The sequence below is a fragment of the Simochromis diagramma genome, unplaced genomic scaffold (genome assembly GCF_900408965.1).
Source record: "Simochromis diagramma unplaced genomic scaffold, fSimDia1.1 OVJJ01000327.1, whole genome shotgun sequence".
Taxonomy (NCBI): Eukaryota; Metazoa; Chordata; class Actinopteri; order Cichliformes; family Cichlidae; genus Simochromis; species Simochromis diagramma.
The window spans coordinates 340,888-367,770 of NW_024386768.1; the positions used below are offsets into that span (position 1 = coordinate 340,888).

General features: G+C 49.0%; 1 protein-coding gene and 1 long non-coding RNA gene across 9 annotated transcripts; both read right to left on the bottom strand.

The window, feature by feature from the left end:
• Positions 1-45: 45 nt before the first annotated feature.
• rpgrip1l (RPGRIP1 like) lies at positions 46-14,005 on the bottom strand. 8 transcript variants are annotated; one of them, XM_040037315.1, is made up of 26 exons: positions 13,900-14,005; positions 13,156-13,251; positions 12,849-12,993; positions 12,382-12,692; positions 12,168-12,267; positions 11,414-11,557; positions 10,945-11,050; positions 10,364-10,510; positions 10,217-10,290; positions 9,964-10,103; positions 9,758-9,864; positions 9,636-9,686; positions 9,347-9,529; positions 9,103-9,220; positions 8,555-9,007; positions 7,620-7,723; positions 7,172-7,508; positions 6,626-6,819; positions 6,291-6,386; positions 6,093-6,152; positions 5,811-5,940; positions 5,299-5,381; positions 4,912-5,098; positions 4,738-4,822; positions 2,354-2,490; positions 46-840 (listed from the first exon to the last, which is right to left on the bottom strand). In XM_040037315.1, exons 2-26 carry the CDS (start codon positions 13,241-13,243, stop codon positions 725-727), a joined length of 3,696 nt encoding a protein of 1,231 aa, XP_039893249.1. In that variant the 5' UTR covers positions 13,244-13,251; positions 13,900-14,005; the 3' UTR covers positions 46-724. The 8 variants fall into 8 exon arrangements, with proteins under 8 accessions (XP_039893249.1, XP_039893259.1, XP_039893255.1 ...); XM_040037325.1 differs by lacking the exon at positions 9,636-9,686 and having other exon boundaries at positions 9,347-9,514; XM_040037321.1 differs by lacking the exon at positions 9,636-9,686.
• Positions 14,006-16,463: 2,458 nt separating this feature from the next.
• Positions 16,464-17,549, bottom strand: LOC120737002. Its single transcript, XR_005696653.1, has 3 exons — positions 17,228-17,549; positions 17,075-17,147; positions 16,464-16,793 (listed from the first exon to the last, which is right to left on the bottom strand). It is a non-coding gene; the product is annotated as an uncharacterized LOC120737002 (long non-coding RNA).
• Between the last annotated feature and the right edge of the window lie 9,334 nt (positions 17,550-26,883).

Sequence of the window (26,883 nt, forward strand, 5' to 3'; positions counted from 1 at the left end):
AAAAAACAACGATAAAAGGTTGAAACGTGACTCATAAAAGAAAAAAAGCTTAATTGCTTTATTCTTGTATTTATTAGAAATATTCTTGTTACAGAGGTGCCCATCACTTTGTGTAATGTTGTTTCAGCACGGACAGACGAGAGGACTCAGACAGGAAGAAGACTTTTATCAAAGCAAGAAGAAAACAAATCAAAACAACAGTTTTTTGCCCACTGTGAAAACTGATGGATGTGAATATTGTGTGCTGACGTAATGACGGTAAATGAATCTTATGTTGCGCATGTGTTATATTATCAATGCTGCCCCTGACACGAGGCATCATTTGTGTTATACTGTGTTTTGTTGTGTATGTTTGTGGTTCTTCGATGAAGTGCTCCTTCCATAATCCTTCTTCTACCCCACTCCAACTTGAAATATGACTTCAACAATGATTGTGATTCTTTTCCCCACACTGAGACATCACAGCTGATTTTATGCATTAACGTCAGAAACATGATTTATGTCTTTCTAAGCCACAGCTGCAGACACATCCTCTCTTTGTACAGAATCTAAACGTTCGTGCAGGAAGGACAAAATTTAAGGCACGTTTTGTTTCTCGCTCACAAACAGTGAAACTGCAGAAGAGCAAACAATGAATCATATTCACAGGCTCACAGCAGACTTCAGCACAGTCCTCTTTATTCACCGCTTTGAAACAACAGAGACGTAACATTTGAGACGCCTCTCACAGCGAGCTGATGGCGGTCTCCTCCTCCTCCATGATGGAGCACAGAGCCTCCAGACACTCCACGGACACCGTCAGGGTGCCGACCACCTCGCTGCTGTCCTCCGCGTCCAGCACTGCAAACACACAGACACACACACACACACACGTGTACTGTGATTATTCAGGGAATGATTTTGGGTTTCAGTCTGTCAGACTCAGACGGTTTTAGTTTGTTATTTGTTTATTCTGCTGTTTGTAACTGCTTAACACCGTCTATCAGAGTACTTACTGCTCAGCCCTCGCTGCAGTACTGGGATCATTTTACACTGCATCAGGTGAGTAATATTCACTCTTTCATTTATATTTCATGTGTATTGTTTGTGTATTTATACACAAGCACTCGGAGCCGGCTCACGTTGTTCACTTCAAACAGTCGGCTGTAAGAGGCGTCTCGTTCGCGACCGACACATCACTACATCACGGTGAAGAGAGCGAGCTCCCTGGAGTTCACACGGTCGTCACAGCAGGAGACACAAACTCCACAAATCACGTTGTGTTTGCAGGAGTAAAAACACACAGACACACACGTGCAGGGTGGATGATATCGCTATCATGATGTGACACAGACCCCAGCAGCACAGGGAGAGGAGGAAAGTGTGAAAATCAGTGGCAGACATGGTCGGAAATACGAGACAAAGTAAACATGTTTGTGTTACGGTGATGTCACGGTCGAGCACACCTGCGTGTACGTGGACTGAGCGGGCGCGGCTGAGCAGATGGCCATTTATGTAGTGAGGAATTCGTCAACATCACTCGGCTGACATGAAAACTACGCCTCGAGTTTCCCCTGCGGACGGCAGACGCGCTCATGTCGAAACGCACTCGTGCTTTCTCCTCGGCCTTTTGATATCTCGCAGCCTGAGTGCAATCTGAATGAGTCCAGATGAGAGTCGCCGCACAGTCGCACTTCGCTTGTCCGGTTCGTGCTGAAGGACCTGAACTCATCGATCATCAGTGCAGCAGTAATCCAGGGATGACCCATGTCGGGCCTGCATGGAATAAGTGTGGATTTGCCACACAGCCCCACAGTTTTACCCACGTTACCTACTGTGGGCTCAGACAAGCACGTTTCCAAAGAGAAACTATTCCCCTCACAACACTAAAAAATTCATTAATTAATTAAAATTAAGAACGTCTTTCACAGAGGTTTCCTCGACTCAGCAGGTCTGCAACAATCAAGCATGTTTGTGATGGTGAGAGAAACCACGAGGCTAGAACGCCAAAAACTGTTACCATAGAATGTGTCCTGGATCTGGGAGGGACCGATGCTACCGTATCATGTCAACGTGCAGGAATACAAACGGAAATACTGAACGAGGGACTGACTGTTTCTATTCTGACATCTAGATTTAACCCAGAGAGGCAGAGACTCGCCAGCTGCTGAAAGACAAATGCTGTAAGCTGCAGGATGGTCTGGACCACTGAGAAAGCCGCTCGAGCAAACACTGTTATTTGGAGGTCGTAATCTAGATCAGCTAAAATGGTGAACATTAGAAAAAGCATTTGTTTCCTGCGTCTCTGCTTTTAAGAACTTTAAAGGCTGCTGTGGTCGTGTTGTTGGTGGTTATCGTTTCGGTGCGTGCTGACCGCTCAAACGCTCCTCCGTCACGTCTCGCCGTTTCTCAAGGATGTCAGGGATCCTCAGGAAGGCCACGCCCACATCCTCACACTCCCTCTCCTGCTCCTCTTCCTCTGGAGGCTCGCTCACCACTGTGAACCGGATTCTGTTGGGAAAGGACGGTCCCGTTAGCATAGCCTGCCAGCACCTGGACGCCAGCACCTGGACGCCAGCACCTGGACGCCAGCACCTGGACTCTGGCTGTTCTACAGGGTGGGCCATTTCTATGGATACACCGTAATAACAGGGGAATGGTTGGTGATATTAAAGTCCTGTTTGTGGCACATTAGTATATGTGAGGGGGCAAACTCCTCCAGATGGGTGGTGACCATGGTGGCCATTTAGAAGTCGGCCATCTTGGATACAACTTTTGTTTTTTTCAATAGGAAGAGGGCCATGTGACACATCAAACTTATTGGTAATGTCACAAGAAAAACAATGGTGTGCTTGGTTTCAACGTAACTTTATTCTTTCATGAGTTATTTACAAGTTTCTCTTTGTTCACAGCCATTGACATGTCGAAGAGGTTAACACGTGAGGATCGAAATTGTGTTGATATCTGGTGAACGCAGTAACCGGGTCATTGCAGCAGATTTCAATGCAAGACACCCTACGAGACCACCCATCTCCCATGCTACAGTCAGCAAACTGCTTGCTCGTGAAACTGGTTCAGTGTTGGATTTGCCAAAATGTGGAAAACTGTCAGTAATGAAGAAACATCAGTGGCTGTGCTAGCTTCATTCAGCAAGAGCCCACAGCGTAGCACTCGCCGCATGTCACTGGAGAGTGGCATTAGTCGAACATCCCTTCAGTGGATATTAGCTACTCACAAATGGCACCCTTACAAACTCCAGCTACTGCAGCATCTCAGCGAGGATGACCCAGATCGGCGCACAGAATTTGCAGAATGGGCAAAACAAAAATTGGAACAGGACCCTCAGTTCACGCAGAAGATTTTGTTCAGTGATGAGGAAAACTTTTATGTGAATGGTGTTAACAAACAAAACCAGCGCTATTGGTCTGACACTAACCCACACTGGATGGATCCCTCCAAGACTGTTGGAACAACAAAAGTGATGGTTTGGTGTGGTATATGGGGCACAACGATAGTGGGTCCATTCTTCATCAATGGAAGCCTCAAGGCCACTGGATATTTGAAATGGCTACATGATGATGTGTTTCCCTCTTTATGCACTGAAGCTGGCACGTTCCCTGAGTTTTTCCAGCAACATGGTGCACCACCACATTATGGGTGCCAGGTCCGAGCATTCCTAGATGAACAGTTTCCTGGAAAGTGGATTGGTCGTCGTGGGCCAGTTGAATGGCCCCCAAGGTCTCCTGATCTGACCCCTTAGACTTTTATCTTTGGGGTCATCTGAAGGCAATTGTCTATGGTGTGAAGATACGAGATGTGCAGCACCTGAAACTACGGATACTGGATGCCTGTGCTGGCATTTCTCCTGCGGTGTTGCTATCAGTGTGTGAAGAGTGGGAGAAGAGGGTTGCATTGACAATCCAACACAATGGGCAGCACATTGAACACATTTTATAAGTGGTCAGAAACTTGTAAATAACTCATGAAAGAATAAAGTTACGTTGAAACCAAGCACACCATTGTTTTTCTTGTGACATTACCAATAAGTTTGATGTGTCACATGGCACTCTTCCTATTGGAAAAACAAAAGTTGTATCCAAGATGGCCGACTTCTAAATGGCCACCATGGTCACCACCCATCTTGAGGAGTTTGCCCCCTCACATATACTAATGTGCCACAAACAGGACTTTAATATCACCAACCATTCCCCTGTTATTACGGTGTATCCATAGAAATGGCCCACCCTGTAGATGGTAAAATGGTAAATGGCCTGTATTTGTATAGCACTTTTACTAGCCCCCACTAGGGACCCCAAAGCGCTTTACACACCCAGTCATCCACCCATTCACACACTGGTGGAGGCAGCTACAGTTGTAGCCACAGCTGCCCTGGGGCAGACTGACAGAAGCGAGGCTGCCATATCGCGCCATCGGCCCTTCTGACCACCACCAGTAGGCAACGGGTGAAGTGTCTTGCCCAAGGACACAACGACCGAGACTGTCCGAGCCGGGGCTCGAACCGGCAACCTTCCGATTACAAGACGAACGCCCAACTCTTGAGCCACGATCGGCCTGTAGATCAGGTGACTGGTTTACAGCAGCTGTTTGTGACCTATTACAAAGAGCCTGGACACCAACACTGGGGCTCTAACACCTGGCAGCAGCCAATCACAGCAGAGCATGACGGACGCTGTCTGCAGTCAGAAGAAGAAGCAGCTGCTCTGAGTCTGTGTTCAGAGAACTCCTCCCCCTCCTCACCTCTCCATGTGAGGATTTTGTCCCTGCAGGACTCCCCTCAGCAGGCGCCTCCTCGCCGCGTTCCTCTCGGCGTCCACGGGGATGACTGTGGACAGACAGTGAGGTCACAAACTGAGAGCCGAGGCCGTTGCCATGATTGGTGCAGTGTCTGAGCGCACCTGTGCAGGTGCGTACCTTTGCTGTAGTTGTAGTTGCTGCTGCGGCCCGGTGGCGGTTTGGGCAGAGACAGCAGCGTTTCCTCCGTGGGCAGGTCCAGAAAGGAGTACTCCACGAAGAGCCGCACCACGCTGCTGTCCCGTGCCACCCGAGACTCCGCCCTCAGGCTTAGACACACAATCTCCACCCGCACTCGCTCCGATACCTGAGGAGGGCGGGGCGAAGTTATTTAACCACAGGATGGTTACATCATCTACGAGTGTTAATCATCCACGATGCAGATATTCTTATGATCAATATGACAGGAAGTGAAGACAGGAAGTGAAGGGCGGCAAGAAAACAGCTTTATAATTATGTTACACACACACACACACACACACACGCACGCACGCTGCTCCTCCTCACCTTCCTCGCCGTGGCCGTGCCGGGCACGATGCAGTCATCGCTGTCAGACTGAGCCTCTGCAGCTGCTGGGACGTCCTCCACATCTGGACAGGAAGAAGAAGAAACCAGCAGATGCTCAACCAGCGTCGACACTTTTGCTCTTTTCACCGTTTAAACCACAAATTTGTCACAATTCGTCTCACGTTTTGTTTTTTTGATGTTTTTCTCTGTAAACTTGTTTTTAGATAAGTTGTGAGTTTTTGCACTTTGAACTATTTCAGCTTTAAATTTGAATTATTTTCTTGAGTTTATATTTGATCAGTTTTTAACTTTTATTTTTTTCATTTATAGTTTTCAGTCATGATTTCAGTGATGATGTCATAATTAGCACATTTTCTAATGATTCTCCGTTTTTATTGGTGTGGATGAGCTTCAGTGTGGGACACGTCACACATTTAACAAGAGGCAGAAAATGTTGTGCATGTTTCAAACACAATGATCGACTGTGGGCGAGTCCCATAGTCGATACGGACCTTCGATGATTTCCTCAGAGATTTCAGAGTCATCAGAGTACGACGCAGCGCTCCCTGTGACCAGCTGTCCTTCAGAGACGTCAGACTCTCTTTCATCGTCCTCTTCCTCTCCGGCACCTTTGGACAAAACCTGAAAAGAGGTGGGGGACAGGTGAGGACAGGTGAGGACAGGTAGGGAATGCAGGTAAACCATAAATTAATTATTGATTCCTTATTAGGTCAAACCTTTTTTAACGAGTGATGGGGTGATGGTTTCTACCTGAGTGTGTGTGTGCAGGTTACCTGTACAGGTGCTGCAGGTAGAGTCTCCGCCCCCCGGGCCGCTGAGCTCGGCGCGTCCAGCTGAAAGAAGGAAAAACAGAAAAACATCAAACTCCACGTGTTGTTTTATCTGATCTCCACCTGAGCCCTGAATGCACCTGCTGAGCTGCAGGTAAACTCCTCCCTCTCTGATCACCTGACAGAGGCAGCGCCTCTCACCTGTTGGTTGGCGGCCATCCCTTCTTTAAACGTGACTTTTTTGGCGGGTGGCGTTCCCTTCACCTGAGCCTTCGGTCTTTGTTTGGGCAGCGGGGCCTGAAGGGGGAAGCATCCAGAGAGGTGAGGGAAGAGCACACCTGGACCGAGTCACAGGTGAACATCTGCTGAAGCCACAGGAAGGCCACAGCCTTCAGGAGGAACAGGTTCCTCAGGGAATTATGGGAATCGCTCGATTGTTGTGTTTAAAGTCGCAGAAAAGGAGAAAAAAAATCAAAAACATTTTCAGGCCATTATTAAATTGATCATTTATGTTTGGGTCATCTGGATGACCTGACCTGAGATTCGGCGCGATGGTGGCGGGCCTCCTTGCCCTCCGGCTGTTGTTTGGCCTCTGACGCTTCCTCCACAGGAGTAAACCTGGGCTCGTCCTCCATGGCGTCCACCGGGTGGATGTAGGAGACCTTCCACTTCAGAGTCACTTCGATGTTCCCGGCGGGGAGTCCAGAGGGATCAGCCAGCGAAAACACACCTGAGGGAGCAGAGCAGGTTACACGTGCTCACGCACACCTGATCGAGCTGATCCTGAAACATTTCCTCAGACAGCAGCAGTGTGAGGCGTTTGGTTAACTTTAGATTTAAGAAGTTTAAACCATTAAAACACTTTTCGATGTTTTATCGACTCAAACAGAAGCCTGGAGCCTTCATCAGGAGCTAAAAACAAAAACATCTCCTGTCCAGTTTATTTAAAACCAGTGTAAAGTGTGTATGTCCATGTTCAGGTAATGACGGTGAGAAAGAACCCCATTTTAACAGGTCACGCTGCAGCTGAACACTGAAGCTGCACCTGCAGGCGAACAGTGTGCTACAAACACCTGACTCACCTGTGAGGCTCTCGTCGTGGGTCAGCGTCCTCAGAGGGACTCGGGCCTTCCCCAGGTACGTGTCCATCTGCTCCTCTTTGTAGTCGAACACGTAGAACTGAAGGAGCTCTGTCTTCAGGTACCGGTCCAGGTCCGCATCCATCGAGACGGAGTACGACCTGAGGTCATGGAAGTCGGGGTCCTGGCGGTTGTGAACGGTGGCGGTGGGGTGGTCGGGGAAGTGAAAGAACTTGTAGACGACATAGGGGCTCGGCTGCCAGGAGCCTCGCGGCTGAAGGCCGGAGCAGCGGCAGACGGTGATGAAGAGCTCGTTCCAGTTGCCGGTCGTTGGCGGAGGCTGAGGAGAAACGACACGAGTGAGAACCTTCACCTGCTCAGGTGTGTGTACACCGTGGGTGTATCCTCCTGCTCGTGTATCTGAGTGATGACGGGTGATGATGAAGCTCACCGCCTTCATCTTCTCTCGGTACAGTCGCAGCGTCTCCGTCATGGGCACCCTCAGCCTGAGCCAGAACTCCAAGGAGCCGAAGGAGCGCGCGTCATCACGCGACCCTGAAAGAGGTTTGCACACGAGCGTTCATCTGACGACGCGTTTTCATCGAACATCACCGACAGTCGCCGAGTCTACCGTCATCGTCAAGTACAGCCGCCAGCCCGCAGACCGCGTGGATCCGGCCGTCACCGAGCTGGCTCGCGGGTCACACGGCCCCTCATGACACACAGGAAGGTAAATATCCAGGTTGTGTCCTCGGCCCTACTCTCACCTTGTACATATTTGAGCTTAGAGCGGACATGAGGCGCTCCACTTATAAAGGCTAATTTACATTAGATGTAACGTCATGTGGTTGGTTGCAGCTAACAGACTCACGTTAGTTTATGTTAAGTCTGCTAGCCACAACCAACCAAACTCACGACGTCATGTTCCGTACTGACAGGAGATGGCGCTAAACATCTTTTTAAAGAAGAGTCTCTTCTTCCTCAGACCTCCACCTCCCTCTGAAGGTGGAGGAACAGCACCGGATAGACGAGCTCTCCAAAGAGCGGTGCGCTCTGCTGGATGCACCGCTCGCTCAGAGCTCCCTGACCTGCAGTGTGTCTACACCGAGTGGTGCTGGACTGGACTCTCTACACTGCTCATGCACTTAATAACAAAATAATGTACTTTAGTGATGCACCTGGTAACGGTTTTCCACTGCTCGCTGTCGGCCTGCACCTGTTCAGTGTTGTTCTTGTGTCTGTGTGTGTCTGTGTGTGTCTGTGTGTGTGACAAATGAAACATGGACTCTGTCAGTGAGCCTGAGCCTTTACAAGAGCAGCTCTTTGGCTGTCTGTCAGTCTGTGCTTATGTCAGTCTTTCTCTCCCCCCACAGACCAATGACTCACCGACGAGCGCCACGGTGCCGTGAACCTTCCCGTCCTGTTCCAGCAGCTGCTGCAGACGAAGCTCGCCGGCCGCCAGCGTCCTCCAGTCCAGACCGAGCGCTTTGTGCAGCTCCACCCTCACCGCGCCCCGGTGGAGGTAGTCGAGGAAGCGGTCGTCCACGCTAACCACGTACTTAGAAGTAAAGTTGTATTTCGGACTGCGGCCCATCACCACCGGTGTGGCGTGCAGCTCGAACACGTAGAAGGCGTACGTACAGAAGGTGGCGGGCTCAGCTTCACCCAGCATCTGCAGGGCAGAGCCAGACAGCGTGACGCCTACTATCTGAAGCTCCAGCAGGTTTTCTCCACTCTCCAGGTGAAGCGCTTCGCCAGATTCGTCGGCCTCGTCCTCGGCTGTGGCGTCCGCTTTGACGCTGTAGGTTTTGGTCCCGTAGGCGATGTCTCTGAGCTGAGCTGCGGAGCAGAGAAACCTCATCATCAACGGTTCATTTATTCTTTAAACTGAACATCAGCAGGAGAACTGGATGGATGCTTGGGTGGGCGGGAACCTTCCAGTTTCCTGATCTTCGTTGCCCTGGCGTCCAGCAGCTGAGCCTGGCGTTCTAGCTTCTGCTCATACTCGAGTTTGTCGGTGTCCATCTTGCGTAGCGCGGCATCCAGCTCGGCCTGCGGCCACGAGAAAGGAAATAGATTCTGCTCAGCACAACAAACGTGATCAGGTTCCACTCTGACCCCTCCCCTTGCTGCTTTACATACAGTAAGAATAAAAGTGGGCGGGTGTGTTTGCTCCACCTTGTAGCCTTGGCTGATCCGGCTCTCCGTGCTCAGGAGGCTCCGGGTCTTTTCCAGCTCCTGGATGGTTTCGGCGTGAGCGGCTCGCAGCTCCTTAATGGCGTTTTCCATGCTGGTGCCGCCCGTTTCCTCCTCCGCCTCCCTCAGGAAGTCCAGATCTCCAGTCCTCTGGGATTTACGTGTCTGATAGACGACGATGTTACAGACAAAAGGCGAGATTGAGACTGAATCTGGGCTGTGTATAATCGCAGTAACGACCGGACGGCAGCGGCGTGTGACGGGCACTCACTTTGACGAGCAGCAGCGCCTCGGTGAGTTCGGCCACGTCGTAGTCGCTCCCCTGTGAAGAGCACGGTGATGTCACACACACCAAACCTGCAGCAGGTGAAAGGATTTGATTCATCTGCTCACCCGACTGTAAAACCTGAGCTGCTCGTTCAGTTCCTCCAGCTGCTGCTTCTGCTGCAGGAACTGCACCTCCAGCTTCTGATTTGCTTCTTTCAGCTTCTCGTTTGTGTCTGAAAAACAATCAGAGGGAGGAAATCGGTCGCCACATTCACCCTCGGCGCTCTCACGGTACATGGAGCGGTCTTAATGGGCAGGTAGGGGGCGCGTACCTCTCTCGGCCTTGACTTTGTCGAGGATCTCGTTTTTGTCGACGAGGTCGGCCTTGAGCGCCGTCTCCAGCTGAGAGATCTGAAGCTTCAGCCGCTGCTCCTGAAGCTGCCATTTCTCCTGCTGAGAGACGTCAAAGGCGCTGCAACGAAAGGAGGAGGTGACGGAGGTCAACCTGGGCCAGGTAAGACTGAAACGTTCATGGACAAACGGCCCTCACAGCGCCGCGGCGTGTCTTCGCCTCCTTCTGCTCACCTGTTCAGCAGCTTCTTGTTGCTGTCCTTCAGCAGGTCTCTGTCCTGCTCCAGCTCGCCGATCCTCTCCTGCAGCTGAACGCACACACAGGCAGGTGAGCCACCACACCTGCACAGCAGCACACCCCTACAGCGGACTCGGGCTCACCTGCTCCATCCTCGTCCTGGAGACGCTGGCACTCTGCAGCTGCTTCTCCAGCTCCAAACGCTTCAGCCGCTCGTTTTTCAGATCCGCCGACAGTTCGTCCACCTTCGCCATCGCCGCTTCATGACTGAGCTTAAGCGTCTGCTGACTCTGCAAAACAAACGCCGCCGCTGTTAGCTCGCTCTGTGTACACACCTGACACCTGGTCTTGTTGATCTCGTCAGGCCAGATGTGTCTGCAGATGTGTGTCAGTGCCATAAGGTGGAATTATAAACGGGAGGTTAGTCACATGATCTTTGAGATCATCATATCCAGCTCTGGTGTTTCGTCCCTGCTGATCTGCATGATTCACAGTTTAAAACAATGCTGTGCACTGAATCAAGCCCCTCCCCTCTTAAGAAATCTTTCTCCTGATTGGCTGCAGAGGGATTTGATTGCGCTTGAAGTCACAGCGTTGCATAGAAAAGTGTGATAATTTGTTCTCTCACAGGCAGAGAAGATCAGTAGTGATTACTGGATATTGATCTTGGTGCTGCAGGGTTTGAGGTGGGGGAGGAAGAGGAGGAGGCCGGGAAACGTCTCACCTCCTGCAGCTGCAGATATCGCCCCTCCAGCTCGGCCACGGTGTTGGATCTCACCGCCAGCTGCTTCTGCAGTTTGATCAGCGTCACGTTGCTGTTGACGTGCATCCTGACAGGAAAAAACAAAGATTCATCCACAACCTCGACCTCGAGCACAGCTTTGAGTGAAGAGGTGACCACAGAAAGCGATTATTGTGAATGACAGACGCCTCGCCACAGCACGAGCTCATCTTCTGCCCTGATACGGTGAAAGCTGTTGGACTGAAACCGTGAGAAACATCATGGAGAAACAGGTTCTGGTGCTCCCCTCCAACAAAAACCTGAGACCAAAATATTCTCACTGGTTTTATTTAGATGGATTTTCTTTTACTCAAACATAAACGACATTTTTGATGAAATAACAGGAAACATCAGAACGAGGCGCCGCTCAGCTTTACTGAAGGCTTCGTATTTTAAAACCAGCAGCTCGTACTTCAGTTTGGAGCTCTGCTCCTGCCGGACCTGCAGGAGTCTCTCTTCATACTCGGCCTCCTTCCTCCTCAGCTCCTCCCTCAGCAGCTCCGATGCACCTTCCAGCTCCTCCATGCGGCTCCGCTGGGACTCGATCACATTCTCTCTGCGACACAAACATGGCGCGTCACAATCAATGAGCCTCTGAAAACGAGGGACTGTGTGTGTCACGAGCTTATTTAAACCCCTCCCGCTAAAGCTGCGAGTCTGCACTTCACTCACAGCGTGAATCCAGTAAAGAACTACAAAAACTGTCATTTATAAATCCTCAGAAGGAAGCTCTGTGGAGCCTTAGTTACTCTTATCTTCCTGTTTCAGTGCCGATGCCAGCTAGGAGGACACGGTAAATATTTGTGAGGAGTTTCAATGACTGATGTAAAATACCACCTTTAATAATATCCTTAAATAAGCTCAGGATGACTCATAGGTAAGGACGGGAATTAAGAACTGGTTCTTGTAGAGAAGTGGTTCCCAGTAGCCCAGCTGTATGGAATTGTTAATCTGCTTGCCGATTGATCCTGCTTATGGAGTCTTGTGCTCGTGCATCCAGAAACAGCTCCATCATGCTGCTAACACAACTTCAGCTCTTTACATGCACCTGCACAGACAGCATGCTAACGCTAAGCCAGCCAAGAACCCGGAGTGATATGCTGCTTAGAGGTGTTTTTGAGCCAGAATCGATCGCTAACATCTCACTGATTCCCATTCCTACTCACAGGTTGCGGATCTCTGATCTGGCCTCCTCCAGCAGACTGTGCCCATAGCGAGGCAGCAGGCCAGTCGGAGGTCGTCCTCCTCCCTCCAAACTCCTCGTACCTGCAGGAGATGAATTCACAGAGGGAAGATGGTAAAAGTTAAACAGAGAGAAAGAAAACACGCAGTTCGTGCAGCGTGATGGCAGAGAAGCTCTGGAGACACTGCAGAACTCACTTTTAGGTCGTATTAAAGACTGAGACGACATGTCGTCTCTGAACTTCTTCAACCCCGTGTTGACCCGCGGCTGGATGCGGTCGTACGGCGTCGGCCTCTGGCTCTGACAGTTGATGAGTTGATGCTTTGCCACCAGGAGGCGCTGTTTCAGCCCTTCGTTTTCGGCCTGCAGGGCCCGGACCTTCTCGTGGAGCTCCTCCATCATCTCCTCCATCTCCACGTCTCGGACCCTGGAGGACGGGGCTGTCCCTGCTGCCAGCTGCTCCATGCGGTCACGGTTGTTCATCAGCCTCTTCAGCTTTGTGCTCAGTCTGCAGAGAGACAGTTAAATTAAATGGTATATTGTTAGACACATTAAGGATTCTGGAGCTTTTTGTGTAGAAAAATATTATTGAGGAAATAAGCGTGTTCTCTTTAAAGACGTGCTTTTGTTCAGTGATAAAAACGGCACATGGGAGAAGCCTCACTTCTTGATTAGATCATCCCGTTTGTGGCTGCGCTGTTTGAGCTGCAGCGTCTCCTCCTGCAGCCGCAGGAAGCGGTCCTCCAGCTCCTCCCGGGACACACGCGAGATGTCCAGCCGCGCACGGGCGTGCTGATAGGTCGACGACTCTGTGAGCAGAAATCAACAAATTAGCAGGTGAACAAACTGTACCACGTAAAACAGAGCACTGGATTTAACCTAACATGTAGGTTAGAATTCAACGTTTTAGTCACGCTACTGTCTGCTGGTACGTGGAGGACTCTGAAACAGCCTGATGAGTGTGGACACACCTGGCGGAGCCGGTGTGAGTCTGGAGAGGTCCACCGTGACGTCCTTGACCGGCACATCTGCTGCCGTCTCATCCCGGAGGGTTGACATGTTTCAGCCTGGACAGAAGATTCAACCGTCGGTGGCGGTTACAGCAAACTTTACGCCTTTTATAATTCATCTCTGAAGATAAATCTCTCAGTGAGGTTAAAAACACAATCGGCACAATGAATAAAAATACTTTACAATGAAAACTTAATCAGCAGCACTTCACTTTAAAGACGCCTCTAATAGCGCGGTGTAAAACGGACTGTTCACCATTTCAAAAGCACCAAAATTCAAACAGCCTAGTGTGTTACATGTATGCCGAACTTAAAACCGGCTAATTCCGATGTTTCCGAGTCTTCGACGATAATTACGAAGCCACATTTAACGCTACTTTCGACCGTGAACATTAAAACGTATAGAATTTAAAGGTAGTCTGGTACCGAGCGATGATTTAACAAAGCAGCGTTATCTTTGACCAATGGGACACACCATATTAATATCAGGTAAATAAATTAAGATATATATTATGCGTACGTGGGTGTATTTTACTGAAAAGCTCTGAATCTGTCGTGGTTTTTTCCGCGTTAGCAGCAGTAGCTAACGAGCTAGCGGAACCGTCTAATTATCAGATTGCGTGTCGCCTCAAACGCTCGTGACTCCATATTTACTTCTGACTTGTTTCCGGTCATTTTTCTGGTAACATTTGACGCATTCCTTACCTTTTACAACGACTTTATTCAGTTTTAACTCACGGTTGCTACTGAAAACATAAACGCTCATCACGTCGTTATGGTACAACAGCGCACGCGCTGTGCGAAGAGCCTTCTGGGAGTTGTATTTTTTGTTCGTCTTTTTGGCAGTCAAAGGCTTTCCTAGCTTATATTTCCCTCTAAAATATGACACAGTATAAACCACCAGTGATTAAATGCTCTTAAAGCTGTTTCGAGTTTAATAAGAAGGACTTTTGTGTGTGAACGTGTCTGTTTCCTGCTGATTTTCATGCAGAAACCCTCTCTCCTGTCTGTCAGCTGTATCTCTGACTCTGGGCCAATTTGGGGACTTTGTCTGACCTGACTTTACATGTAAGCGTATTTATGAGCAGTGTGGCTCACTGCTGCACACACATTTGCGGGGATTTGATAGGCGTGCTGTCAGACGCATGCCTTTCATGAACTGGCGATGGATCTAATTTAGGACCCTGAGATGAGCGTCGGCAGGCCAGGATGAGCTCAGTCGGCATGTCAGTGTTTGCTGGGCCGTGACAGTCTCCCATCACTGCTGCTGCTTCTTCCAGGCATAACCTTTGAACCCTCCTCCCCGCAAACACACCTTCCCCCGTGTGTTCGGCCTGCGGCGAGCAGGCGCGGATCTGTCAGCGAGTCAGCCTGTCGTTGAAATCTATGATGCCTGCTGGCTTCTTGTTCAACAGGCCGTGCCCACGTTGGTGCAACAACTGTCAAGCACATGATCAGACGAGCATGGAGGCCCGTCTTAGCCTCCTATTGTAATATAGGTAGATTTCCCCTCAAACATCCAGCAGTCATGGCTTTTATTCAACTGGAGCCACGGGGGGAAGGTCAAAGTCTGTTACTGTCAGGCACTGAAAGGAGAGGCCAGATCAGCCGCCTACTGTAAATCTGCTTCTTCTTTCAGCTGCTGCATTCATAGCTCCACTGCACAGCGGATCATCTGCCTCCATCTCCTCCTATCCCAGCATCCTCCTCCGTCTGAGCTCTTCTCCTCCTGCCTGGCAGCTCCATCTTCATCCTTTTTTATCAGTAATAGTCCCTGCACCCACCTCCTCTCACTGATCTGCATCGTCGTTATCATACGATCCTGTGACTGTCCCAGATGTGACACTAGATGGCAGCTGGTTAACATGTGAGCAGCTGAGGATCCTCCACCGGTCACAGTAATGATGACGGCAGTGAGCCTCTGTGAGGACAAATCACTCGGCTAATCTGATGACACAGATGAAGTCGCAGCCTCTTTAACAACCAGCTCAGAATTTAATGGGGAGTTATGTGGTTCAGACAAAACATGAGGGAAAGAAAGAGAGAGACCTCTGAGTGCTAAACATACAGAAGATGCATAATTATGTGTCTAAAACAGGGGTGGGCAATCTCAGTCCACGAGGGCCGGTGTCCCTGCAGGTTTTAGATCTCACCTTGGGTCAACACACCTGAATCACATGATTAGTTCCTTACCAGGCCTCTGGAGAACTTCAGGACATGTTGAGGAGCTAATTTAGCCATTTAAACCAGCTGTGTTGGTTCGAGGACACGTCTAAAACCTGCAGGGACACCGGCCCTCGTGGACTGAGATTGCCCACCCCTGGTCTAAAAGCACAAAGACAGGAAACAGAGCTGGGCAGTAAAACTGCTGCAGGATGACTTTGATACTGAGCAGCAGTGCTGGTCAAGTTACTTGAAAAAAGTAATCAGTAACTAATTACAGATTACGCCCCCAAAAAGTAATCCCGTTACTTTACTGATTACTTATTTTCAAAAGTAATTAATTACTTAGTTACTTTTTAAAAACACGATTTACAACCTGAACAGGTGATAAAGCGATCGATCTTTCAGCCCAATTCTACTTTTTCTGCATAATCCATCATACAAAATGTAATCAAATGGAAAAGTCTCTTTTTAAAACTTGTTTTATTAGTTTTAATCTTTTAACTTTATGCATCAAGCAAAAATTTAATTATCTGCGACATTCTCTGACTTGAATAAATTTAACATTTAAACCTATTTTCTGCACATTCCAGCACATAAAATAAAATATTTTTTGTGTTTACACTCAGTCTTTCAAATAGATGCAAGTAAAACACAGCAGAAAATAAATAAAGTCAAAGACTCAGCGGTCCTGTTGCTCTATTTTCACCTGTAAAGCAGGACTGCGGTAGGCGGAGGTTTACCCTGGTGCAGGTGTGCCGCGGTCAGTGGAAGAATCCGCGAGTTTCTCTGTGAGTTTCCCATTACGTCGTAGCTACTCGGTGCTTGTTGGAAGTTTAGGGGTTTTTTCGCTGTAAAAAGAAGTTTTCTTCCCACGCACAGCGGACACTAATGTTTTTGTCACTTTTTATGGAATCAAACTCAAAGATCAGTACTTCCACGCTTTAAACGCTGCACGCTCATACTCTCTCTGCACTCGATATATGATCCATTGTTGATCTGCACACAGCTGTTGTCACGAACGGCGCACTCGCTTACGTCACTGTCATGAGACATTCTCGTAAAAAAAAAAAAAAAAAAAAAAAAAAAAAAATCACGGTTTTAGTAATGCAGTAACGCAGCGTTCCTACGGGAAAGTAGCGGTAATCTAATTACCTGTAACCGAGGACAAGGGATGAGTAAACCTGGCAAAGAAATAAATTGATCGTTTATTTATTACATAAGTTAGACATAATAATTCCCAGTCATTTCCAGACAGGACTTACAACACATCCTGCTGATATCCCAGCTGCACATGAGACTTACCACACAAACTGCGAAAATAACAACACTGCAACCCGTCACACCCCGCTTAGCGACACTGCAATCGTGGCACACACTGCAAACAATTCGGGTCTCAGCGCAGCTGGGAATCAGTGCTATGTATGGCCTGTGATCTGGGAGAAAAAGGGAAGTGGCACAAACAATTAAACAAAAAAATCAAAAAGGAGGTTAGTCCGCCCTTACACAACTTACTCTCAATCAATAACCGCCTTTACGGCTGGACGGACTAACCAAAACAAAATTACAAATCAATCAAAAGAATGAAAAAAGGACAGCAGAAACAGCACAGCTGAAAAACAAACAACATTATCAATTAAAATATTACCCAATAAAATAGCAATTTTATAAAACCATTCAAAATCACGAAGCTAAAACAAACACTCAATATACCTACAATATTGATCAGTTTCCCTGCGCGCAGTCGATCTAGGGCTTGATCAATTCTTCTATTAAAATTCGTGGTCACACTAAAAAAGTCCAATGACACATTAAAAATAGGCACATGCAATAGCAAACGATCCAAACAAAAATGGCAAAAGTCTTTTACCGACAGTATACCCACTCGCACCTGAGTGAATTAATTGCCTCTGGTTTTTTCCACAGAAGAGCACTGACTTCACCCCACACACCCACTACCTTTTCACAGCTCTTCAGCCAATCACCTGGCAGAAAGCAACAAACTGCCAGGTGACACTTGTTACATACCGTTTTTGCAATAGTAATCCCTTACTTTACTCGTTACCTGAAAAAAGTAATCAGATTACAGTAACGCGTTACAAGTACTGCCCATCTCTGCTGAGCAGCCTGTAGAAAAAGGTTAGTGTGGAAGAAGGTGGGACTGAAAATCTGACAAAAACAGTAAAAACTGAAAATAGATGCAGAAAAATGTTTCAGATTAACAACATGTTAGCTGCTGTTGGTCACCACAATTCGCATATTAATGATCAAAGAACTGAGCTCACAGTTCATTCAGTGGTGCTGGTTTCAGTTATTGTGCAGATGTTTACAAGGTTGGAGACCTGCAGTCAGCTGACACTGAAGAAGTCACCTGATGATGATGAAACTGAAAACATCCAGATGAACAGGATCAACTTTCTGGGATTTCCTGACCTGGATGACTGGGCACGCGTGAGACAGTAGTCTGGATATTATAGAGCTATTTCTTATACTCTGTGAACTTTGTAACATATAGTTTTATTTCATTTAGTTCAGTGTGTTACTGTCTGATGTAAATTATTGTTATAATGAATAAACGGTGTTAATCCTGCAACAGTGTAAACGAACAGACGCTACAAATACTGTAAATATGAACAGAGTAATTACAGTAACTGAAAATACAGCACATTATGCTGATGATATATTTTGCTGTAAAAAGTTGTGCAGTAACTTTTTTAAAGTAACCGACTGTGTTACCTGTGCAGAGTGTACGACCATCCTCCCCACATACTGTTCGTCATGGAGCACATCACTGACTCGCTGCCAGTGTTCCTGTTCCAGGAATGAAGGAGAACTCCTTTGACGCCTGCTGTGAGTAGAGCTACTTTAGTGGCCTCGCTCTGGCCCCCGAGCCATACATTTAGCACCTCTGGTCTGAATGTCATAACTAGTAAAAACCCAGAGACTTGTTCAGAACCAAAACTTCGTCTCAGTTTAATTAGTTTTATTTCCACAGCTTCACACAAAGAAACCCGTTGTTTGATTGACTGGTCATGTCATCAGCAGTTTGTTCTGGACTCGGTTTGAGGAGAAAGCAAGAGGAGCGTCTGGGATCTGACGCAAACATCGTGTCAGGAATTGAACACACCTTCTGTTTATCTTCCATTATAAGTAAAGTTATTGAGACGAACCTGACAGGCTCGGGGTGTACGAGTCACCTTTGGAGCCATCACAGGAAGTGCATGTGCAGGACTTCCTGTTTGGGAGCAGAACTGTTCTGCTTTTTGCAGAATTTGAACTATTTCTCTTGTTTTCAGTTAAAATGTCAGAGCGCAGAGAGCAGCTGGTGACGAGTCCGCAAACATGAAACCGCAGACAGCACGGCGCTCATCCTGATAACTCATCACACAGTTATGTTTTTGGTACTCAGTGTGTTTAAATACCTAAATTAGACGCCCGAGCCACATTTTCCTAATATTTACAACATCAGGGAGCAAAATAGTTTCCACGTTGTGTTTGTCCTCTCGTCAGTAAAATATCAGGAAGTTTAGTTTTTAGTTTTCCTCAGTCCAAGCTCACTCTCGCTGACAGCTGACAGCGTTTCCTGTGGTGCTGACAGCTGCTCACTACTGGTCCGAGAGCAGGAGGAGCAGTAATCAGAGTATTTCGTTAGTAATCAGAGTAGTTGATGGAGCTGGTTGTTGGTTGGATAAAGAACACTTCTTCATGTTTGCAGTGTGAATGTGCCCTCCGAGCAGAGGACATGTGACCTTGTGTGTCGGGGGTCACGCCTCGGGCGCCGCCGCCGCTCTGACAGACGTGTAAACAGGTGCAGCCGTTGTTGCAGCGACAGCTGATCTCAGTTGGCACCTGAGCCGAGCCAATTAAAGCCGAGCCAGTTGGGGCGGCCCTCTGTGACTGTACGGCAGCACGTTTGGGCCGCTGCGCCGAGGCCTCCTGACGTCGTTAACGTGGGCGGAGACAGCAGCGGGAGAGGAGGAAGTGGCTCGGGAGAGACGAGGGGAGATTTATGGTAATGAGATGAGCTGCAGGGATCCAGCATTGGTCACAATCAGACGGCGAGTCCGAACATTTTTCCACCTCAGGATCAGAACAGCTGGAGACAAAAACGATACCTGTTCAGGTTAAAGGCGGAGCTCTCTTCAGCGTGTTTCCATAACATGCCGTCATGTGTTCCGAATGGTGAAGTAGGGAGAATGAAGCAGTTCCTTCCTGCTGCTGTTAGTGGTTTGGTGTGGCTATGAGAGAGAGGCTGTTGGAGTAAGCACCACCTCCACCTCCACCCACTGTGCAGAAGCAGCTGTCCAGGCTGATGGCAGCTCCTGCCTCAGGTTCCTGGGGCCTGCAGTCTCCCGCTCCGGCCCTCACGCCTGCCTGCTGAGCGTGGACCGTCTCCACTGACGTCTGTAAGACCCAAGCCTCGTTAAAATAACACGAATACATCACCTCACCAATCATAGCGTTGTGTAGAGGCTTTGTAGTCTGGATGGTTATTGATGCCTCAGGTGCTCGAGCCGGTTACTCCTGACTTCCTCTCTGAATCCTGCTCGACCTCTCGAAGGTCAGATTTGCAAGTTTCTCTGTGACAGCAGCTGTCAATGAGTAAGTTGGGGCCATCTTTCTGTTGTACTCGTGGATGTTCATTGTCTCATCCTGGGCTGTGGTGCTGACACTCACCAGTCCCCGGCCTCCTTCCGCTTAGCGTACAGCCTCAGGGTGCTGGACTTGGGGTGAAACCCTCCATGCATGGTCAGGAGCTTCCTGGTCTTGATGTCAGTGGCTTCTATCTCCTCCTTTGACCAACTTATTATCCCAGCAGGGTACCTGATCAGGGGCAGGGCGTAGCCCGGATCTTGTTCATACTCTTCAGCTGACTCCTCGGGGCTTGACTGAAAGCTGGGTTAGCTCTGTGTTAAAATCATCCGAACTGAATTCACACTTTCACACTGATGTGGTCTGTCAGGGTTTTATCCTGCGAGACTCTGGATTTCCCATGAACCGCCTGACCCGCTGTGTGTCTGTCGGCGCCCTGCCACCTCACTGTGTCAGATTTTGGGTGTAAATCCACAGAAACCTGCAGGATGGACTCAGTAAATCCTGCCATTAAGGCTGGCTCGCCCTGCCATCTGGCTCTTGGAACATGTGACCCTCACAGTGTTTGTCTTTAATTATGCCGCCGTGACTCAGCCGACCTCGGCTAACTACATGTAATCAGCTCAGATTTGACTAATGGGCAGAGTTTGATGAGCCCCAGGCTCGCTCGTCTCGACCCGGCTGTTTCTAAGCCCTCGCTGGAAGACCCCAAGTTCATTTGGACCGAAGCACAACAGCCAGTCGGGGAATGTTTTCCTTCCAAAATAAAACCGATAGCTGGAGTCAGTTTCACACCTCACTAACATAAATGTGTAGCTAGTCTTTATTAGTTCTGTCTCTACAGAAGAGAAGATGAATCATTGCAGTTTCTTAAAGCTGCACGCTCTCTGATGTCCAGCAGGGGGCGACTGGTCTGACTCCTCAGAGAGGAGCAGGAAGCAGGTCCACAGTCACTTCCTCTTTAGATTGACCGAGCTGAGCCAGAGCACCGAACAGTCCTTCACGGGCACACGCTAAGACCCTGAGACTCTCAGGACCACCTCTGAGCTGTCACCCATCTACCTGTAAACCTCCACACGCTACAGTTACGGGTCATCGGGACGCACAGTGGTTTGTCTCGTCTGTCAGTCTGTGAAGCTGCCAAAGGAGCGTAAACACCACATCCTGTCAGTCTGAGGCTGTTGGAGGGAGTCGCAGAGACGTTTGCAGCTACCGCCTGTTCAGACCCCGGCAGCAAAACGCTTTTAGCGTGGTTAAAGAACACGCCGAACACGTTTTCGAGTCCTTCCACTTTCGTGGCTCGTTGATCTGCTGGTTCTTTGCTCTGCGCTCGAGCGCTCACCTGGCCCCCAAAATGGAAGCTAGGTGAGATTTTAACACGATGGCGTCTGACAGCATCACAGACGGCGCTGGGCGACTTGTGGAGAAGACAGCGCCTTGGATCACGGGAGATAAATCACGCGAGATCACGCTCTGAGAGCGCATGTCGCTTCCTCCCAAAAACACGGCAGAAGTTTTGTCATCTCGGCGAGTTTCTAGGAAAATGTTTGAAGTCTGTGGCGAGGTCGGCAGGTCGCTCCTCTGAACCGTCATCTTCTTTAAAGCGTGCAGTCAGACGCCTCAAAGACGGCGAGCGGCGACGCCTAATCCGAGCCTCTGGGGATCATGCGCGCCTGTTTTAAAGAAGACAAGGGTGTCAATTAAGAAGAAAAAAACTTCAAAACGGAGGCGATTAAACTTTGAAATCTTTAAAATGCTCCCTGCTGAATTGTCTTCTGTGAGGTCGTCGGAGTGCACGGCTCCGCTCCGCAGCACATGGCGAGGACAGACAAGTGGTATTTATTTACTCTGCCCGGGCTGTCAGCGTTTCTGTCACGCCGCTTTTAAAGAGCTCGCCGTGACACGTCCCGTCAGCTCTGCGTCGACGGGACGCTCGGCAGAGACGATACCGACAGCTGTAATTATATCTCTGTCTACTTCCAAACCGTTTCCTGACGCTGCTGGACCAACAAAGGCCGCCTTCACACGGATGTTTCTACAGTCAGAGGCACGAAGGCTTCATTTAAGGAGACGATAACGAGCCGTCACGTCCTCCACCCTCCTCTTCGTAACCTTCAATTACAAACTGAGAGCCACCGAGGTCTCTCCAAAAACCGCACACACACCGTCTTTATTATAATAATTACAAACGGCGCTGCTGTCATATCAGAGACGAAGCTTCCTCCGTGCGTGGCACCGATCTCCAACACGAAGCAGATTAAAGCAGAAATCGCAGCACATGCAGGACGGCGCCGAGTGTTTGGGTCCTCCGTACGAAGAGAGAGAGAGACGAACAGTATTTTATTTATGTGTGTTCGTTATCTCCACGCAGTGGGAACAGGAAGTGATACATTTGTCTGATGACCAATTAGATTCTAGGTCCACCAACAGGAAACGCCTCTGCACCTGGATGTGCGTGCAGGTGTGTGAGCCTGTGTCAAACTGTCCAACATGGCGGGTGCGACTACAGTGACCTGGTGGTTACCTGAAAGCCATCCGCTCGTGTTTTCAGGTTAACCACAGCTGTCAGGGGGAGGAGTCACACGCCTGAGTACAGAGTAAACAGGTGGGAAAAGAGGTGTGGTCTTTGTTACCTGCCATCATTTTTTTGTTCTGTTGACAATGTTGCATCGTTTCGTGCGTCTAACAGGGCGTCACGCTCAGATAAACATCGCTCATTTACTCGCCGCCCGCAGGCCGGCTTCCTTAGCCCCGGGTTCGCTCGGCTGTCGCTGGCCACTTAGATCAATATCAGCTTTCATGATGGAGTCCAGCGCTGCACGCGGGAGCGACTCGCTCCAAACAGCGCTGCGGTTTCCTGTAGTCTTTGAGAACACGTCGTTTAATCTCAACACAAATATCTTTGTTTGAATCTTTGCTGGAAACACGCAGCGCACACATCAGCACGAGATTCAGGAAGACGTTTCAGATTCAGATCCGCTCACATCATTTCACATCCATGTGTCTGTCACGCCCCTGTAATAGAAACAACTCTGACCTCTGACCTCTAAAACCCGCCTTTCTTTTCTCCTGACTCACAGACCCGCCCCCCTCTGTAGAGGACACCTCCCGCTCTGATGCCACAGCTTTCACTCAGAGGTTGAACATTAGTCTTAAATAACTGTGAGTTTAGCGTTCAGTGCGTGGGTGGAGTCTCTGTCGCTAACACACCGTTCAGCGTCTCTGCAGAAAGAAGTGATGCTTTATTTGCAGCACAGCGAGCGCGGCTCACACGGAGGTGAAGGTGCGGGACCTAAATGCAGATTCAGACGTCGTCGTGTGACCACGCGTGCTGTAAATACCCTGTCAGCTGTCACGTGGCCCCTACTTGGCCACCCTCCCAACTTTAGCTGTCCTCCAAATTGCTGTTGACACCGTGGAGAGGCGTCTCATATCAATCTGTAATGGCTTCTGATGACAAACTCCATGGTTGGAGGACCGTGTAATCTCCCGCAATTAATTACAGCGCGCGGGGCTTTCCAGCCCATCGAGCGGCACCCGCTAAACGGCTGAGCTGAGGCAGATGCTGTGTGTGTGTGTGTCCTCAGAAAACATCTGCACTTTCAGCAGTTAATTACCTGCACCAGTTCCCCCAGTCCATCAGTACCAGTTTGCTCCCACAGAGCATCAGCAGTGTCTGAAAATCTGAGGAAGCATCGTTTAAAGGGCCAATTCACACACTTTCTCTGTGATGCCTTTGAGATGAAGGAGGAGAGGAGGAGCTGCTCTAAACTGAACGGATTCAGGCCCGAGGGTGCGGCGTGCAGCGATGTGATGCGGTGCTGACATCAGTGTAAAGATCTCAGACTGAACCGCCGCTCTCCGCCGTTCCCGCGTCTGTCTCAGAAACCGCTGCCAACCCTCCGCTGCCTGACGAGTGTCTCCTCCTATCCCAGCATGCTCCTCGGACACACCGACCCTCTGCACGTCCTCCTCCACTACACCCATGAACCTCCTCCTGCCTGCAGCTCCACTCTCCCTCCTCTGCACAGAACTGAAAACGTGAGACAGTTATTACAGCGCTGTATTTAGTTTCAGCGAGTTTCCACGGTGGATTTGTGTGTTTCAGTTTTTATTGTTTGAAAATGTCTTTCAGTGAACAATCGGGGGAAAAATATTTGATAAACATTTTGAGGATGCTTCCTCTGCACTCATCGTTTCAGATTTATTTTCATTTCAGTGAATTCAAATGTTTTTTCACATCTGTTTGGAGAATATAGTTAGGGCTGGACCAGGTGACCCTGAATCCTCCCTTAGTTATGCTGCAATAGACGTAGGCTGCCGGGGATTCCCATGATGCACTGGGTGTTTCTTCTTCACTCACTATGTGTTAACAGACCTCTCTGCATTGAATCATATCTGTTATTAACCTCTGTCTCTCTTCCACAGCATGTCTTTATCCTGTCTTCCTTCTCTCACCCCAACCAATCACAGCAGATGGCCCCGCCCCTCCCTGAGCCTGGTTCTGCTGGAGGTTTCTTCCTGTTAAAAGGGAGTTTTTCCTTCCCACTGTCGCCAAAGTGCTGCTCATAGGGGGTCATATGATTGTTGGGGGGGGTTCTCTGTTTTCTCTGTATTATTGTAGTTCCTTTACAGTATAAAGCTCCTTGAGATGCTATAAAAGTCAAATAAAATAATAAGAACTGTGCAGACATGGTGTGGATGTGGAGCATCGTAGGTGTGGGGGCTCTTGCAGAGAGGGACTGCTCGCTGTGGTCTCTCTGCCACATTTAGCTGCTGTAATCGATCTTTAAACGACGTCCCGTCCTCAGAGGGATCAAACCTGGTTTCTGGAGAGTTACAGTGAATATATGTGCACCATTAAAGAGACACGGTTTGTTAGACTGACAGTAAACGGCTCCGCCAACTGCAGCCCGGGGCGAGAGACTCCGACTCACACAGGAGGAGATGGAGAGCGAGAGGGCGGAGAACCTGGCGGTGTGCCTGATTAGAAGGAGAGCAGTGGAGTGGAAAACTCATTAAACAATGGATAAGCCTCTTAATCAAATCAATAGCTAAAGTAACTCCAACCTGATAACTGTTATCAAAGCGCAAGCAAAGCCGCAGCCTTCTCACATTTTAATTAGAGGCGAGGAGAGCAAGCTTAACGAGGGGAGGACCGCAGAGAGGGAGGCGAAGGAGCTCAGGAGGAGGCGAGTGGAGGAATGAGGCACTTTATCCCAAACATGAAAACAGAAGAAGAGCAGCAGGTTTAAAGAACCAGTTCATCCACATCAGATGCAGAAATACTGCTCAGTAATCGAATTATTCAGATTAGCAGTTAGAGCGCTCCGGTGACTTCTGCGCCTCCACCTGCGAGCTGACAGCTGGTATGAGCTGTGCGGTTTCCTCCCGCTGCTGCGACGATCAGGTGCAGCTCTGCAGACGCCTTGGTCCTTCCAAACAGCCGTAGCTGTTCAGTCTGTGTCTAATTCTACTGTCATGAACTTTAACATTTAGCCTGCTGACTGAGGCCTGGATGGAGCTCTGGAGTCTGAGCTCAGGGCGGAGATCGGAGCTTCAAAGCCTCGACTTTCACGCTGCTCTTCTCTCTGAATCATTTTGTGTAGGTTGTGTTCTGTAAAGCAGTTTCACCCTGGTTCTTTTTTATTCCTCAGGCCTCCAGAGACGGCACCGGACTCAGTAAATGGCGCTAATATACCGCTTTACTAGTCCCTATGAACCCCGCAGCGCTTTACACATCCAGTCATCCTTCACACACTGGTGATGGCAGCTACATTGCAGCCACAGCCACCCTGGGGCGCACTGACAGAGGCGAGGCTGCCGGACACTGGCGCCACCGGGCCCTCTGACCACCACCAGTAGGCAACGGGTGAAGTGTCCGAGCCGGGGTTCGAACCGGCAACCTTCCGATTACAAGGCGAACTCCCAGCTCTTGAGCCACGATCGCCCCCAGTAGTCATTTCACAAAACCTTTATTCATCTTCAGTTACGCATGCATCTTCTAGAAGGGGAGACGTGCAAGGCCGGTGTCCCTCTGCAGAGCTCCACTTCTTTGTTTGTTTCCACCAGGTTTATAGAAGCGACCCATCGTAAAACCCTCATGGTGTGTTGTAAACTCTGTGTTTGTGTATGTATGCGTGAACACGTGAGTGCCTGTGTGTGCGCGTACATGTGTGTATGTGTGAGTGACTGTACGTGTGGTTGTGTGTGCGTCTCTGATATGTGACTTCCTGCCCGTCATAAAAGTCCATCTCCCCTCACCCAAGCTACAAAACATACAAAACACAGTTAACATATTACAAGCACTGAGACCCCCACTCTTGTCTTACTTTTACAGCTAAGCATGTGGAGAGTCTCCTGCAAACCTACTTCTTTATTACATTCAGGTACAAGCATCAGCATCCCCCATCTGTAGCTTCCTGTCTCCATCTTTGACAGGCTGACCCCCGGTGTCCATAAATTCCTCTCAACACACACTCTCAGGCCTACAGCTAAACCAAACTGAAACGCACAGACAAATCCTTCCTATTCCTCTGATCTACTGCTGGACCCTCTCATCTAAGCAAATTTAACACATTATATTCTAACAATTGTTTTCTTGTACTCACAGTTGAAATAAGAAAACCTCCAGAATGAAAAAGTGATAAAAACTGTACCTCCTCTGAGCTCTAAGATCATTTCTATTCAAACTTAAACGCTGGTGGTGTTCCTCAGGGTTCAATTCTTGGTCCTTTACAGTTTTAACTCGTGGGTGGACGTCCCACGAGTTTTAATTCCATATCTGTTTTAGATCCTCTGAAAAATAAAGAAAAACCAAAAACCCAAGTTCAGACTCCAGATCAGCGGTCCCCAACCTTTTTTGCGCCACGGACCGGTTTATGCCCGACAATATTTTCACGGATCGGCCTTTAAGGTGTCGCGGATAAATAC

Excerpts from the sequence above, each read along its gene's own strand:
- rpgrip1l (XM_040037286.1), bottom strand. The coding sequence starts at position 13,243 with ATGTCAACCCTCCGGGATGAGACGGCAGCAGATGTGCCGGTCAAGGAC. Across the intron at positions 10,104-10,216 it reads AACAAGAAGCTGCTGAACAG|CGCCTTTGACGTCTCTCAGC; the intron begins GTGAGCAGAAGG and ends CTTTCGTTGCAG. Across the intron at positions 9,008-9,102 it reads GAAGATCAGGAAACTGGAAG|CTCAGCTCAGAGACATCGCC; the intron begins GTTCCCGCCCAC and ends TCTGCTCCGCAG.